The sequence below is a fragment of the Camponotus vicinus genome, unplaced genomic scaffold, assembly GCF_025532165.1.
Source record: "Camponotus vicinus isolate PSW18456_S1 unplaced genomic scaffold, iyCamVici1.0 SCAF_11, whole genome shotgun sequence".
In the NCBI taxonomy this organism is placed as follows: domain Eukaryota; kingdom Metazoa; phylum Arthropoda; class Insecta; order Hymenoptera; family Formicidae; genus Camponotus; species Camponotus vicinus.
Genome location: NW_028141947.1, coordinates 127,113 through 143,785, shown reverse-complemented (window position 1 = coordinate 143,785; position 16,673 = coordinate 127,113). Strand labels below are relative to the sequence as shown.

General features: G+C 37.5%; 1 protein-coding gene across 10 annotated transcripts in view; it reads right to left on the bottom strand.

The window, feature by feature from the left end:
* The window catches only part of LOC145962312 (uncharacterized), a 67,086-nt gene that overhangs the window by 39,503 nt on the left and 10,910 nt on the right, over nucleotides 1-16,673 (bottom strand). For 6 of the 10 annotated variants that reach the window (XM_083083293.1, XM_083083291.1, XM_083083292.1 and 3 more), the window contains 5 exons: nucleotides 7,900-7,960; nucleotides 6,785-6,866; nucleotides 4,056-4,141; nucleotides 3,366-3,519; nucleotides 2,199-2,383 (listed from right to left, as the gene is read on the bottom strand). In XM_083083293.1, the coding sequence (XP_082939419.1) occupies nucleotides 2,199-2,383; nucleotides 3,366-3,519; nucleotides 4,056-4,141; nucleotides 6,785-6,866; nucleotides 7,900-7,960 (568 nt within the window). Of the gene's footprint in view, nucleotides 1-2,198; nucleotides 2,384-3,365; nucleotides 3,520-4,055; nucleotides 4,142-6,784; nucleotides 6,867-7,899; nucleotides 7,961-8,538; nucleotides 8,789-16,673 lie in introns of those variants that run through there. The other 4 variants (XM_083083295.1, XM_083083296.1, XM_083083294.1 and 1 more) reach the window with 4 other exon arrangements.

Sequence of the window (16,673 nt, the reverse complement as noted above, 5' to 3'; positions counted from 1 at the left end):
CTCGTCAAAAAGCGTCCAGTGTCAATAGAGCGTATTCATTCGCACCTGAGCGACCTGCTTCGCGGACTCATGAATAAGTTACCTATGATCCGTTTGGACGCCGACGCGTCTCCTTATGACGCCATTAAACTTTCCTCGCGCCGTTAATAATTCGCGCATTAATTATTGTCCGTCTCTCGTCGTTCGCAGCGCTTCGTTTGACGCCAAAGTTTTAAACGAGTCCTCGAGCACAAGCGGCGATTCCTCCTTATCAAGTTAGAGAATTAAGAGCGAACGTAGAATGAGGCAGGGCTGCGCTAAACAACGGCATATTCCGCAAAACATCGCGGATTTCGAGCGAGCCCGCATCTCACAACGAGAGATAAACATTAAAGAGAGAAGGATAGAGACGAGCGATATATTTTCCGGAAACGTCGGGCTTTTTGAATCTAATGCATGTAAGAAGAATACGTTAATCGCGAAATTATAATGCGAAAAAAGTCGCGTGGTGAGACGGGGAAGGAGATTTTTTTCGTTCGCAAAATTGGAGAATCTTATATACAGGTACGAGTACCACGAGAGTGCCCAGCTACACTCGTATGTCGAGTCGTCGCACTTCAAGTCCCCTCTGTCTCTCTCCTTCTCTCTCGTTCTCTCTTGTCTACACACAAGTCCTTATATATGCCATGCATCCCTCTCGTGTCATGTTAGAAACGCGCAAAGGAGGAGAGGATGGCAGGCAGGAGAAGAGGGACAGCGAGATGCAGAGATGCGGGGCAAGAGAAGAGGAAAGGAGGGAGAAGGCGAAATTCAGTGAAAAAAGAAAAGAGAGAGACGGAGAGAGAGAGGGATCTGGCCTCTGTCGAGGCGCTGCATACCGAGGACTGGAAAACGCATTGTTTAGGCTGCACTCACACCGGCTCGGGATGGGTGTGTCGCGAGCGTGAAATACCGACGAAGTGACTTGACTCTTTCTCTCTCTCTCTCTCTCTCTCTCTCTTTCTCCCTCTTTCTCTCGGAATCGAGCGAAATGGAGCCTCGACCTGACTTGGACCAGGTGCTCGTATTTGATCGGCTCTATCGATGATTCGGAGATGCACTCTCCGCGAATTGGATTTCATCGGTCTCTCGCACTCTTCTCGCGGTGCATTTCAAATTAGGCCGCACTTGATCGCAAAAGCCAAAGACCGTATAATCGATCGCATCTCTGCATCGAATCGAAACGTATTTGTGCGATTTTTTAGAAAAAATTGAAGCTCGTCAAATATGATAATTTTGTCGGCCAATAGCTTTCGCAAAGATCTCTTTTTTTCTCTTGTAGAATAAAATAATTAAAATTGAAGTCGAGCATTTTGAAAAATCTCTTTTGCGATTATAATGGAGTTATCTTTTCCAAAAAGATTCATTAATAAATAAAAATTCCAAAGTATATACGTAACGTCATATCATTAAATTCGATAGATAATAAATTATAAAGAAAATTCCTCCGCATAATGACTTAATAATGAGTACCACATCAGCTGATAAAAAGAGAAAGTGACGCGCGCAATTGTCAGAATATATTACATTACATAAAATGAAAAAATTTGAGAGAAATACATACTTGTAAAGAAATACATACTTGTTATTTCGGAGCGCTATATCTTTGTATCTTTTGCTAACCGGAGAGATTCTGTTCGGTCTTGCGAAACCTCGCGTTAAGTACGTTTATGGCGACATCCAGCGGACATCGGCTGAATTTATGCTTTTCTATCAGGGTAAAGCAGAACTCGCGCGATTATAGATTCGAATAATCCAAATAATTGTCTCTCGTTAAACACTTGCCGCTTGAAGCACAAGTGCGTGCTTGCAGAGCCGATAAAATATTATAATCGTGGAAACTCGCAATTAGAATTCAAATATTCAAACTAGCTCTTAAAAATGCTAATTTTGCCAACACTCGATCAAATCTCTATCAGACGGTTTTTGTCACTTAATCATCCTGTTTTCAGCGCGGGGAATCGGCCCGTCAATTGTCACGATCGAGTAAATGAACGATAAATTAACAAGCAGATAAAAAAACTTTATATCGAATCGTAAGGATAAACCGCGCGTTGATCGCGCGACAAAATTCAATGGACCTATCTATATATAAAGGACTACAATGGCGAAAAGCGCGATTCGAAGAGGAGCATAAGAGCTCTCTTAAAACTCGCGCACTTGCAGTTCAAAGTACTTACCTGCAAATTGGTTCGTCTCGCTCGTCCGGTGGATTCAGGAAATTGCCGTCGTTCACCGCCGAAGATGTCGATCCCCGCGGCGACCTCGGGCCGCCCTCCGGTTCGCCAATCAGCACTTCTGTTCGACCATTTTGGAAAGGGCTGCTAGCGCGACGTTCGCCGATTCTTCCGCCCTGCACTGGTTGCTGTCGAGCAAACAAGTAGTTTTATATATTTTTTTAAAGTGACACTCAAGATTAATCCGAGCTTGTCGCGTCTCGTTCCTTCGAATCATCAATTTGGAATTTTTGGAGCAGATATCTCCTTAACGATATTATCTCTTTAACAATATTATTTCATTACGTGTCTCGTTTGTGTGCATGTGTGTGTTGAATATTTTTGTAATGGCAATGCGTATAAATCTCAATACTGATTATTAATGTATTATAATACAATATTACTTAACGATATGCTCAGACTTAATTTTATTTTAAATGTTTATAAGGAAATTTTTCAAAAAAATGATACCGCGATTGCAGCTCGATCGTTAATTCAAAGAGACATTCCGTGAAACGTAAATAACAGTAGCCCGCGACTCTTGTGAGAAGGCTCCCATTAACGTGCCTAACGTTGGCAATTAAGCAGGATAAACTACCGATGCCGTTTTACTTTCCGGGAAACTCCTTAATAATCACTTAAGAAATCTACAACGGATGTTACTTATGTAAGCGACGCGCGATCGGCACCAATGTAATGTAGTGTTGAAACAAATGTCTGTCTAAGAATCTACAATTATAATATAATTATAATATAATTAAATATAACATTATATTAGCAATTTGTATTGCAATTATTATTATATGTAATATGAGAAATGTATATAATCAATGTATATATAAATCGTAAACTGTACATATGTCTCTGATTATTTATATTAGGAAATCTAGCATAAGGAATCTATTTAATAATGTAATATGTTATATTATTATTATTATAAAGTGCTATTATAAATAATAACATAAAAATATTTCATCATCCTTAAATTATTATCTTTAATCTTTAATATTCTTACTTCTATACATATACGAGTTCGAGTAAAAAAAATGGAATATTTCGGAAATAAATTTTTTCAAATATAATTTCCTTTATATTTACTTAAAGATTACATAAGAGAGGATCAGTACTAACCAAGAGATTCGCCTCTTCGTAGCTATGTTGCTTTTCCAAAACGTCCTTCCGCTCCTGCGAAACGTGTTCCACTCGAATGTCTGCCTCTTTCGTTAATCCTTTAGGAATCGTACCGTTGCTAAGTTTCGTAGAGAAAGCATTCGTGCTCAATTCCCTGAAAAACAATTAAGACAGGATTGAATTAATTTAAAACTAATATATACAAGAGAATCCTCTAAATGTATAAAATGTAGTGTTAGCTATAAAATAAAATATCTTCCGCCTTTCCTTGTACAAAATAAAAATGGGGAAACATGTGCATCAGCATTGCGAAGGGATATCAATCGCGACAATCGCAATTTGTCATATCCGGTCTGCGACGATGCCTCCTATAGGTATCGTGCATATTTTCCCTGATTTTACAGCCGATGATTTATTACGCTTTGACAAAAACATCCCAGAGATCATTATGCCTTTAGAAATTAATTACAAGTATAACGGGTCTGCAAAGCAAAACATTATACCGCGCGTTCGATACGAAGTTCGCAGCATCTGAATCCCCATTTATTTATTACCTTCAAGTTTAAGAAAATTTTATAAGAAATCGCACCCCGAAGTTTATATCCTCGACAATCTACGTTATTAAAAATAATAATTATTTCTAAAAAAAAATTTAAATAGTAATAATATAAAAAAACACACAAGACTTACTTGTCCGCCAAAGTAACGGTAATTTGGCCATTCGTCACGTCTTTTGCAGCGGAATCCTCGCTCGTAGACGCTACCGCATCGTTTATCTGAAACATTTTCGTCAAACATACACATTAGCTGGAGAATCAATTTATGGAGAGCCGACCGATTGCATAGCGACGCGTTTGTCCCAATAATACTAGATCCACTATATCATATCTCATGCGAATTTTGCGCGAGAAAGCTACATCCGCGGCAAATAATAAATCCATCGTGATTGCGTTTTGTTTTTACGTAGCCACGCGATGATTAAAAATTTAATCGAATGTAGAATTATATATCGCCATCACGTGATGGTAATATGGCGTAGCATTCAATTTAGCTTTATGAAAAACGACAGAAGCCGGATAGCACGGTTTCACTTCGTTTTCGTGTCGCGCGTGCTTCCGCATTTCTGGGAAAAAAAACGCAATCTCCGCATTTATTTCCACCTTCGATGCGTAACATATAATTCGCAACACATTTGAACCGCGTGCGCATTTTGTGTTGGGGTTCAAAGAATCAATACTGATTTTAATAAAAATTAGTATTCCCCATAAATGCAATCGTAAAAGGAGATAATCGTCCACGTGTCACATTATATAAAACTCAGAACCGGTCGGCAATGTTTAACGATAAACAGATTGCGCGTGGATACCAGGCCAATGTCATGACGATGATATCGTCACGAAAAAGGAATGTCAACAGCTCCTTTCTCATAACATTCTTCCCTCACACATTTAAAATGTCGTTTTAAATTTTTTCTAATAATTATTTCTAATAATAAAAAATTAATTCTAATAAAATTTAAAATGTGTGAGGGAGGGAAAAATTAAATGAATAATTTTTTGTTTTCTTGCCACTTCTTCTCTCAATGGAATAATAAATATTGTTATTGATCGCATTTTATGCTATTGTATCACTAAAATTTTAGTTTACCCAATTATTTGTACATTGTCGAAAGTTTAAAAGTACGATGATAATTTTGAAGTCCTATGTATACGTAGTTTAACATAGATACATGCGTGTAGAAGTGTTCGATTAAAATGTCTTTTTTTAAAAATCCCAGTCTGAATATTAAGCGTCTCCTTCTACTACATCCTAGTACCATCCTAATATAACGTCGGGGAAAAAATTGATGCGGTGGAATGGCCGGACAATTTCCCAAATGATACCGCCATCGCGTCGACGAATTAATCCGAGGTTCCATTATCTCTTGCGCACCTTTCATTTAACTGAGTTATCGTGTTATTAATATGAAAAAAGGCCATGCTATGCCGATAGCAATAAGCCGCCAATATAAGCGTTGAAAACGGATTATAATATCGAGAAAACTTGTTAACGATCGTCGTCGTGTATTACGACATCCTTCGTGCGGTTTCTTGGTTTGAGAAATGTATTTCGCGCGAGAACTCGTTGCGTTGCTTGCCTGTTTATACGAGATTTTAAACCCGCATGCCGTATCGCAATCACGCGCGAAATAATCCCGCATACTACCCTAAAATAGATCTCGATCGGAACGCAGTTAATAACTACATAACAATGCGCGGAATTTTTCTCAGCCTTCTAGCGATACCTCATTTCCCCTTCACTCCAAAAAAAATAAATAAAAAAGCAATTTTACCTAATATTTGTAAACACGATCTTATATTTATTTACAAAAATATGCGAATATATCGAGGGAGATGAAATTTTTTTCCATATTTATAAAACACGCGTGAAGAATTTTACGCGTTCGTAGCATGGAAATTAATTTATCTAAATAATATCGGCTCCTTCCCGATCAAAATTACGGTACTCTTAAAGCAATATTTGACAATTCAATTTGATCAGCATCAGGTATCGGTGCATTTCGAGCAGCTCTTGTAGAAACACACGATGCTATATTATTCTCTTCTTTTTTCTATGGAACGCGGTCATCGGCGATCCGAAAAAACTCATTATTGCGTAATCATAAAGCGCTGTTCGAGGCCGGGGAATTCGGACGCGCAAAGGCGCGCGAGCGATGTAACCGGGGAGAGAAACGGGCACATAACGTAGGCTCCAGCAAACGCTCTCGCGTATAAACAAGGCCGCGCATAATCGCCGTTCCCGCCGCCGCTCACTCCGCTCATTTACTTTGCATTCCGCATTTCATAAGCAGCCTCCGCGCGTAACGATTTCGCTCGCGGCCGATCGATTCATTTGCACGCAGCCGCGGCCGCGCGAGAGCGGAATAAGAATCGGCCCGGATGACGGAAGCGCCGGGAATGCGACGTCGCTCTTAACGCGCTTCTCCGTCCGCTGTTTGCGCCTACGACCAGAATTGTATTCAGCATTTCCGTCAACGAATTAACGTTCTTCAGCGTATTTCAAGTGTTATTACTTTTAATAAGATTGTTGAGAGTAAAGAAGTATAAAGGAATCTAAAGCGCCAGATGTAACAGAAAATACATCGAGAAACTATCTTACTATTCTTTTAAACATTTTAAAATCTTATAAACAAAATCATCGCGTAAAAAGACAATAATCTAGTAGGAGGCTGACGAGAAATCACATTTACTTGAAATGACGATGACTTTAAAGCTGATCTTGATATAAAAGTGATTTTTCTTTATCCAGTAAGAGAGAGGGAGAGGTGTACAAGATGATATCTCGTGGAGCCATCGAATCGCTCCAATGCGATATTAACAAGCTATTCAACTAATTACGTGTCCCACGCTCTCGCGTACCTGCTGATGTAAAATGGCCTGGATATCGCGCGGCTGGATCTTCTTCAGTGCCGTCAGTTTCTGCAACCTCTCCCGCGCGCTCCTGCAAACAGAGAAAACGTCCGTTTGTAAAAGCCATGTCGCTGTGTTTATCCTTGTGCGAAGGCGAACGAGATACTAGAATGAGGAGAGTGAGTCACGAGAGAGACAATTCTTATCGTCATAGACGACAGTGTTTTCTATTCGCCGCTTCTTTTTCTTTTTCTCTCTTGGGAAACGCATGCAAATGCAACCGAGTTTGCAAGTTGCGACTGAAACCTGTTGTTGAAATCTAATTTGTAACATTGACAAGACGAGATAAGAGAGATAGAGAAAGAGATTATCCATTTCTATTAAAAATATTTTCTCGGAAAATAATGGTCCGAGTAATCAGGAGCAATTTAACGTATATGTGTGGGCGCAGTTTTTTTTAAATAAAATACATACATATATATATATATATATATGAATGAAGATTTCGTGACTGAAATAAATTGTACCTTTGAGCGATTAAAGTACTCGAGAAAAAAATACAAAGAGAATAAGTAACCGCGCAAAATTGATTCCGTCATATTATTGTCATTAACATCGAGATACCTCCCATTGATGTCGGTATTAAAATATTTGTATAAAAGGAAATGACTAGATCGATTCCAAATGACGAAGAAATATTAAAAGAGAGAGAGAGAAAAAAAATAGAGAAAAGAAAGAGAGATATCTGAAAATACGAACTTTTCCCGATTTCGCGATATCTCATCACGGACTGTCATTATCGACTCGATTGAAACGCGTACTTCCGTGGGATTCTCGTGACATTTAGATGACGCATTCTCGCGTTCGATCAAAAACACATATTCGCCCGCCGGACATCACCGCCTTTTATGTGACATTTAATCGATACACACGATTCCGCGCCCCGACGGGAATGTATTATATTTGCTAGAAGCAGGGCACATTTATTAGAGATTTCCCGCTTCGCACGCGTGTATTCGCGCTTGTAAACCTAAGAGATCGTGTGTACTCTATAATCTGTTATATCGCCAAGATATCGACAAGATGATCTTTACCATTATCGAGGCGATCGCTCATTATCTCACCTTTCGACGGCGATAACCCAGGCGTCTCGTATCCGCCCAGCGTTTGGCCCGTCCAGCTCTTCTGTCGGGAATTCACGAAGGAATTATTAATTAATTAGGCAAATTTATCACGTATTTAACACGTTTGTCAAAGAATCCATTACCAGGCCGCGGTTAAACACCGGCGACCGTGCAAGGGAGAAAAGCAGAGATAAGTGAAGCGCCTATCGCGAACCTGACGAATTCCCTTCGTTTCTCATTTATATCGCGCGACACAAGCCGTGACAATCGTGTGATTCCATTATTAATTTAACATCTCCCTCCGTCCGCGCGGACGGTGGTTCCCTTTTTTTTTCTTTTATCGCACGAGTGTTTTTACATCCATCGTCGGTCGTAATCTGACCGTCATTCTTCTCGGTAAAATATCGGTAAAAACATTTCTACGCGAGTTTAATCTCCCCGATACGTGACGGGTTAAATTCCTTGCGTTGCGCTGCGAAAACTTTGTTATACGCGCGCAAAGTCCACGCTGTCCTCGTAATTTTTTGCCCATCAGTTATTTATACAGCCTCCCTCAGCGGGGAATAACTACGGACCTACCGCGTGTATATCAACCCACTTTTCTATAAAAAAAGAATAATCTGATCGATCGCCGGCTACCGTTCTTAGTGGATGGCTCGTCTTCGTCGGCTTCCTCGTCGTCGTCGATGAATTTTATACCGGACAGATCAAAATGCCTCGCCAGGTCTTCGGTTTCCGTCTTGCAATTCTTTGGGAATTCCGCGAATTTCGGGGGATCATCGACGATCGATTCGTCGACGACGATCGAACGGCTATCGGGACCCGAACGCGTCGAGCAACCGCAAAAGACTAACTTGCGAAAGAATTTCGACATATTCGATGTATTGAGCGTAAATAAACAATTTTTACCGAGCATAAAAAACTGTTATTTTGTGTTCAAAGCTCGACTCCTCTCGTAGCTACGCTTATTTTTTTTATCGACATTGAGCTACATTGATTTAAATTTATTTTTAATAATATTCTATTTATAAAGGCATCTAGTTCGATCATAAATACACACGTCCTACGAAAGGACGAAATATAAGGAAATAAAAAAACAACTCAGTGTTTATATTTTTTTATATATATGTATAGTATCTCATGTAAAGTAACTAATATTTAAAAATCGCAATTTACTCGCAATCTATTTTTCATTTTTCTAACTTTAAGTGAAATTAAATTTAACGTTAAATTTTTTTTTAATTTCATAACACGAGCAACATATAAATGTCATCTACTATTCACTTTCCTTTAACGCAGCGACATTTCAAAAGTCATAATTAGCAATCTGGTCAATTCATCGGTTACACTGGCTGCAATCGATTGGCTGACTTGTTAACGATATTCGGAAACTGATAGCAACACAGTTGTGAATGAAAGACTCGCTCTTCGAGAAGCTCCCCGAAAGCTTTTCTGAAAGAGAACGGTATTCGCGTGTGCACGTGTGTCACGAAACTAGAAAATAAACTCTCCACCGCAGCCGGCGACTGAGAATGGATAGCACAGACGCATTCACGAAGGAGTTTATATTTGGAACTACACGCTGGCACAGACGATAAAAATTGACGGAGAGCGCCAGTTCAACGTACCTCGATACAGCGCGGACAAAAAAACGGAAATGTGTAAAAATTGGCGAAAATCTAAGTCGTCGTCGAAAAATTTTCGCGAGAATCGAAGCGAGAAACGCGCAAGATTGATGGCGTGCTGATAGGCTGTTCTTAAATTCCTAAAATACGTGTAGACCGTTCCTTCGTCTCACATCAGTCTTTTTGCTATCAGTTGATACGATCCCGACCTGGTTTCCTCGCAATCCGCTTTGGTGCGAATGGAGAAGCTGATTAAATATACGCCTGGCACTTTTCTTCCAAAGAGATCGCGAGACTCTTTTATTCTCAACCATTACGGAATTCGTGGATAAAAAATCAAATTTTATCCTTCATGCTTGTGCGAGAGTAAAATTGTTGCGAAAAAAAAAACCGAAAAAAATAAAACAGATAAACCGATTCCTCAAATCAAAGGGAGGATACGAGTGGAGCAATCGATATTGTTTTTTCTGCATCGAGCCAATTGATCGAATTAAATTTTGCAAAATATTTATTCGGCTATATAAACCTTTTATTTTGCCCAATCGCCTGCAAGTTTGATAGTTATTCGTTTACACACATTGTACATATACATTCAACGCGATACGTATATTTCGCACACATGCATTTCGTTCATAGTCTCGTATGACAGCTAGTGTGCGAGCCGTAATTGCGTATCATAATCGAAACGCCCTAGACCAAGTAAGTCTCCGTGAAGCTTTTCGTGTCACTAGCTGCATACATTGATTGCCTTAAAGCCTTTTGTGCTCCGTTGAACGGCGAAGAAAATTCGCAACAATGTCCCGATTCCTTTTCAAAATGTTCTGGCGTATCTCCAAAACGTACTCGGATATGGCACGGTAATTTGGAGAAAGTTTGTTTTCATCCAAAAGCACACACCTCGTTTTCCTATTCCACTTTCATTGTAAAACGCTTCTGATAGCGACGAGCGTGGTATAAGCACGTGTGCAACGTTCGAGCTCTTTGCAGAATTTCTTTCCCGAGGGATAAATTGCTAGAAAATTTTGATGTGAATAATGGCAGCAGTTAACGGCTATTATTTGAATTGATTATTACTTCAATGAGAGATGTTATTTAATTTGGACATTGATTCTCTCATTTCGATGATATCGGTTAATGTTCTATTCAGTAATTTATTCATTAAAGCTTTGGATGATTCACAATTCGATTCTATAAAATTCAAGACGGAAATTTTTTGATACATCAGCAGCAATTATAACGCTCATTATTTGAATAACTTGATAATTAATAGATTGTCTATAAAGTGGATCTCAAAATTCTATTTAATTAAAACTCGATAAAAATCAAAAGAAACATTTGAAACAGTCTGCGTGTGTAGAAATACACGGGATATAAATCGCATACAATAATTATGACGATAACATTATCCATAATTATTGTGCAATTATAGTAATAATGATGTTGCTATAAATTAATTACAAATTAATAACATATGAAATTAGTACACAAAATGTTCTCTGCTGACGATAATTCACCGTTTACAGCTATCTCATTCACGTCCCGTGTTTACAATAAGGCAATCGCGTATGAATACAGCAAATAGAATTTAGATCCAAATTGCATTTAGCGCTGTAAATGCGGAGGCGCGAATACGGGAGATAAGATGATGAGAGAGAGAGAGAGAAATAAGACATCTATTATACGTTTGCAAATTCGGCGACGCGGTAAATTCAGGTCAAGCAACGCGTTGCCGTGATATCAACGTTGTCCGGGATAGTCTCGTCAAACGGTCCGGAGAAATCTACTTTGTTGGAACGGTAACTGGATGCTCGCGCATATGTCGTATACATATACAGTACATATATACACGTACAGTATACATATGTATATACATGTACATGTATACAGCACACGATGGCGTCGATCAACCATGTTACGTTATAAGTAGGCTTTACCCGAGCCAACCGGGACCAAACCGCTTCCCGAAAGATACCGCGAGTTCAATAGTCGAAAATAGCGGTGTTGATTTGCAAATAATTACAGCATTAAAGGCAATGCTCGAGAAGCCATAATCCTAGTATTTTCTATCTTTTCGAGAAAAAATAGCACCTTTCTCTCTCAAAAGCATATAATATAAGGAGCAGAAATTCGTCTTGTCTTTGTTGCAATTTGCAGAAAATTTCATAGCTCGACATTATCAGGATGAACAGAAAAAATAGATGACATCTCTAAGATTCAATCTATTATAAACGCGAATTTAAAAGTTGTGCTTTATACTTGACATTGATACGAGTAGAATTGCTTTTGAAATGTGTTTAAAAAATGACTCTTGCGCTATTTTCATAAATTATGAAGTGATATCCAATTGCATAAGAGAGATATCAAAATAACATCAATTTTTCTATATAAATCTCATACGAATACACAATATACAATTTTGTAGATAAAAATAAACTAGAAGAAACAACTGTACCAGCGCACAAGATGGTCTCGATCATATGATTTGACGCAAAAGGAGGAGAAAACCAGTTTTCTAACTGTATAAGCTTTAATATAATAGTATATAATATATACATATACGTATACGTATATACATATACACACAATAAAGCGCAACCTGCCAAGAACATGTGATCTATGAGTCGCATCATTTCTACTCTGTATATTATGGTATATTCAAATTCTATAATTCTTTTTAAATTTTCGATGATCGAAAATATTTTTTATTGTAAGAAAAATCCAAATATTTTAAATCTTACAAAATTTTCACATCTTATTTGCATATTCTCTCTTGCAAATATATAGCACAATCAACTTTGCACATATAACAATATATAATCGAAAAAGATTATTATAATTTGATTGTAATTGGAAATTTTTAATCCTCTTAGAGATATGCTACTTTAATTAAAAATTTAATATTAGCAGATCGTAAATAAAGAATATCAAATTTTAATTACGTAAACAATTAGGATAAAAAATAGACATGTATCAATTCTAATAACCACGGTTTCTTTTAACAAATAGTTGAAAACACAAACTATACATAGTGAATATTTATGATGCTATTAGTCATTTCTAAGAAAAATGTATGCAAGTTTTACAGACAAGGAAGAATTAGTCATCTCTTTTTCCTGGTCGTCTTCTTGATAATCAATTTTCTATATCCTCACGTTTCAAATATAATTTTGTCGTTTTAATGTTTAACTTTTACAGTAATATGTAGTGTAACGTATATTAATACCTGAATAGAAAAGAATTATATAAAATTTACTTAATCTCTTCGCGGCGAAACGACTGTTGGAACGAAAGGCATCGCTCAAGATCAAATTAAAGGTAATGGAGAAACAATCGCTAACGGTTCGCTGATTTTTACGAGCTCGATAACTGTTTTCCGGGATGTAACATGTAACTACATCGAATCAATCAGGGATTGCGATCTCAATCGCATGCGACTGTCAGCCGAATTCTCATTAAACTATGCGCGTTACTATTGGCGTTATGTGTACTATACCGTACATCAATATGTCAAGTATGCGATGTAATCGTGACACGCACAATCTAATGTAAATATCTATTGAATTCAGGTCGACAACAATTGCGACCAAAAGTAAACAGATTGTTTCTTTCTTTCGAAAAAGCAAAAAAGATGGATATATTTTGTAAGGGAAACGTATACATTTATAAAGTAATGCTTTTTTCGAAAACAGCCACCATTATCGTTCATCGCAATCTAATTAATTTTTACACAATCGTCGGATAATTGCGTTATATGCGATGGAAAGTAAATACATGAAATCAAATGCAACGTCTATTGGCGATTACATGACACTTATTTGACGCGTTACATCACTACGGATTATAGCGAAGGCTAGGTATACGTGGAATATCCGCGTAAGACCCGTTTAAAAAGTTACCGCAACAACGGAAATTGTAAAAAATTATGTAGTCAGCCTTTTCTAAATATTTATAGAATCAAATAAAGTGTCATATAATTACACTTTTTTTCTTTTATAATTTCCAGAGATTTTCAAGTAATAGAATAGAAACTCGTAAACCCTCGTGGCAAGAGTGCTAAAAAGTGAGTGATAAAAAAATGTGCCGTATATATCTGTCGAGAAGGGTCTGTACTCTGAAGAATATTGAAAAAAATTCTAGGATATACAGGTGCTACATCGATCGATGATTCTTTAACCGCAGGTACAAAAAGAATTGTGGCACATTCGCGGCTCCCTTTTTCTCCTACACCTACTACCTAGTTGCCCGATCGAAATTCAACAGGTTGGGACGAAACAATTTAGCGCTCATCACCGGAGAAAGTGCGCGCGAGACGATTTAAGTGATCGCGCCTAATTTATACGTTGGCGGCTGATGATCCGTTCTCCTCCCGGGTCGTTCATTCTCGATTTCTGCCGCATACCTTCTCGCACGCGAGCGCATCAACACGCACATGATGAAAAGTAGCAGGAGACAACAATATCGCGATACCCGCGTCAAATTCGGAGTCTAATTTTTCTCGACGAAAAATTAAATTTGCTAGATTTTTTGCTCGTTGCCAATTAATCTCCGAGAGAAAATCTGCCAAACTAAAGATTATACTCTTTATTTATATCCTTGAGAAGTTCAATTTTCGCCAAACATTTTTTTTCCATCTTGCAAGCCTTTAATTTCCGCGAAAATCGAGAGAGATACCACGCTGCTTTTTCTACATCGTTTTACCGAACACCTTATATATCTTCGCTCCGGTCTCTATTGCATTTGCTCGACCTCCTCGTGAAACCATGCCTCCTGTTTTATGTACCGGTATCAGCGCCGGCTTTACGCATCTCTCGTTTTCTACTCTCCTTCGTCCACATTCGAGAGCGCACAGCGCTTCCTCGTTTCTTGACACGCATGTATATCTCATCAGAACCGAGTACAAAATAAAAAAGTATTTTAAATAAAACACAAAGGTATTTTTTACGTAAACAATTCACCCATAATGGATTATATAAATGATTAACATAAAATAATAGTAGCCGTGTGTTCACTAAATCATGTTAGCTATTTTCTTTTCTTTCCAAAATTATCATATAAAAAAATGGTTATTACGAAACAAATACTTGTTTTTTATTAAATTATTATTTAAAAAATTCTGTATAAATTATTTCAAAAATTATATTTTAAATAATATACGCGCAGGAAAAAATAATAATCAATAATCAATGTAAGAAATCGAGAACTGCAAGTATATTCAATTTCAAATAAAAATTTCTCTAATAATTTTTCCAAAATTATTATTTCATTTAATGATTACGATATATTGTCACGTTTCAAAATAAATAAATATTTCCTACATATTTGTTATCTATTCCTATGTATTTTTTTTTTCACGGAAAATACAAATTATACTGGCTAATACTTGAGATTCCTACGAAACTATTTAAATTATTATTTTCGATAGTCCGGCATTTGAGAGCTGTCCGTTACTGTTGTATACATCATCCGGGGAGCGTGAATACGCCCACCGCACGACAATAACGCGTTTGACACGCATCGTGCGCAGCGCGATTGTTAGTCCGCATCGGGGAAAAAGGCATTCCGCATTATTCGCGGTACGCACGTACGCACAGTGCGGAAGGCGGATGTTGCTCTCGACGTAAAAATCATGCGCGGGTCCGTTCACATCGGAGACTATTTTTCTTTCTCTTCAACCCTTTTGGAGATCTCCGGAAGCTCGCGAAGAGAAACCGCGAGCGAATTTGCGGATTTGTTTAGTAAGCTGCCTCTGGCTTCGAGAAATTTTTGATGGATCACTTTTGAGACGAGTACGAATGTTACATAAGTAATAAAAAACACGTCCATTGCAACAGAGAGGAGGTCAAACAGAAAGGATGAAAAACATTCGGGAACGTTGGTGCGATGTGACGTTGACCGATGATGTAAGAACGTGACGTCGTCTTCGGGCGCTCGAATAATAAATTATTACAGATATTCTCCTCGGTCATTCCCGAATTTTTTTCGAGAATAAAATATTTAATACAATATTAAGAGAACTGTCGTGTGTTTCCATCTACAATATTTATCTATATGATAATAAATAGATGACGCAAAAATGTCTCCTCGACAAATGCTTTCTGTTAACGAATAGAATTTAACAAAAAATTCTGTTAATATCAATATATTTAATACTCTACTCAGAATTAAATCATATTTTCGAGCAAGAGTTCTATCCACTTAATTATTTTTGGTGTCGTGAATATTTTCATTTAAAATAATGTATGAATTCGTTTCTAAAAATTTCAATAATAATAATAATGTCACAAGATTTTTCATCTTCTCTTCATAAAGAATCTAAAATGGAATTAAATATTCATATTTCAATGCAAGGAATGCGATTCAACTGAGAACGTAATATAAAATCGTCTAAAATTTAATATGCTATTATCCTCAAAAACATTATTCTCGTGCATTCTATCATTTTGTAAAACTTGTTAAAAAATATCTATTTTGTACACATGGTTATACGGATGAATAAAAATAGAAATTTTACATGCAAGAGAGAATGTTAATAGAGTGTCTGGGTTTTTTATATACAAATTTATACCAGAAAAAATCATGTATTAATACAGATTTTTAATTATTAGTAGAGTTTAAAAAAAATGAGAAATATGAAAATTACTACGAAATTTGACAAAACGCCTCCATGAGAAAATGATATTTTGGGGCACGAAATAAATGGATAAAATATAAATATACTTCATCAAATCGACGTAAAATAACATGGCAATATTACAAGATGTCGCGCGTACACAAATCGGCAATGTAATAGAAAACGATTGCGCGTGTAATTAAATGCAAACATATCCGCTAAAGCATTGGCGAGAAATTATATGCAATTATCGTGCGACAAAACGACAAGGGACATGTAAATTAAAAATTAAACTACGAAACACGGTATAGGACATAAACAGTGCAGACGCGAGCTGAAAACCGCGGAATGGCGAGGTATGTATCGGAAATAAGTGGCGCGCGTGGTATTGCGAAGTCGACATGTCACAAGAGACGTGGAAAGAGAGACGGACGAGACGGGAAGAGGCAGGGAGAGAGAGAGGAAGAAGGACAGCGACCGAGGACGGAGTAAGAAACATTGGCACGTTCTGGTACCGACACACCGACGAGTACCAGAAA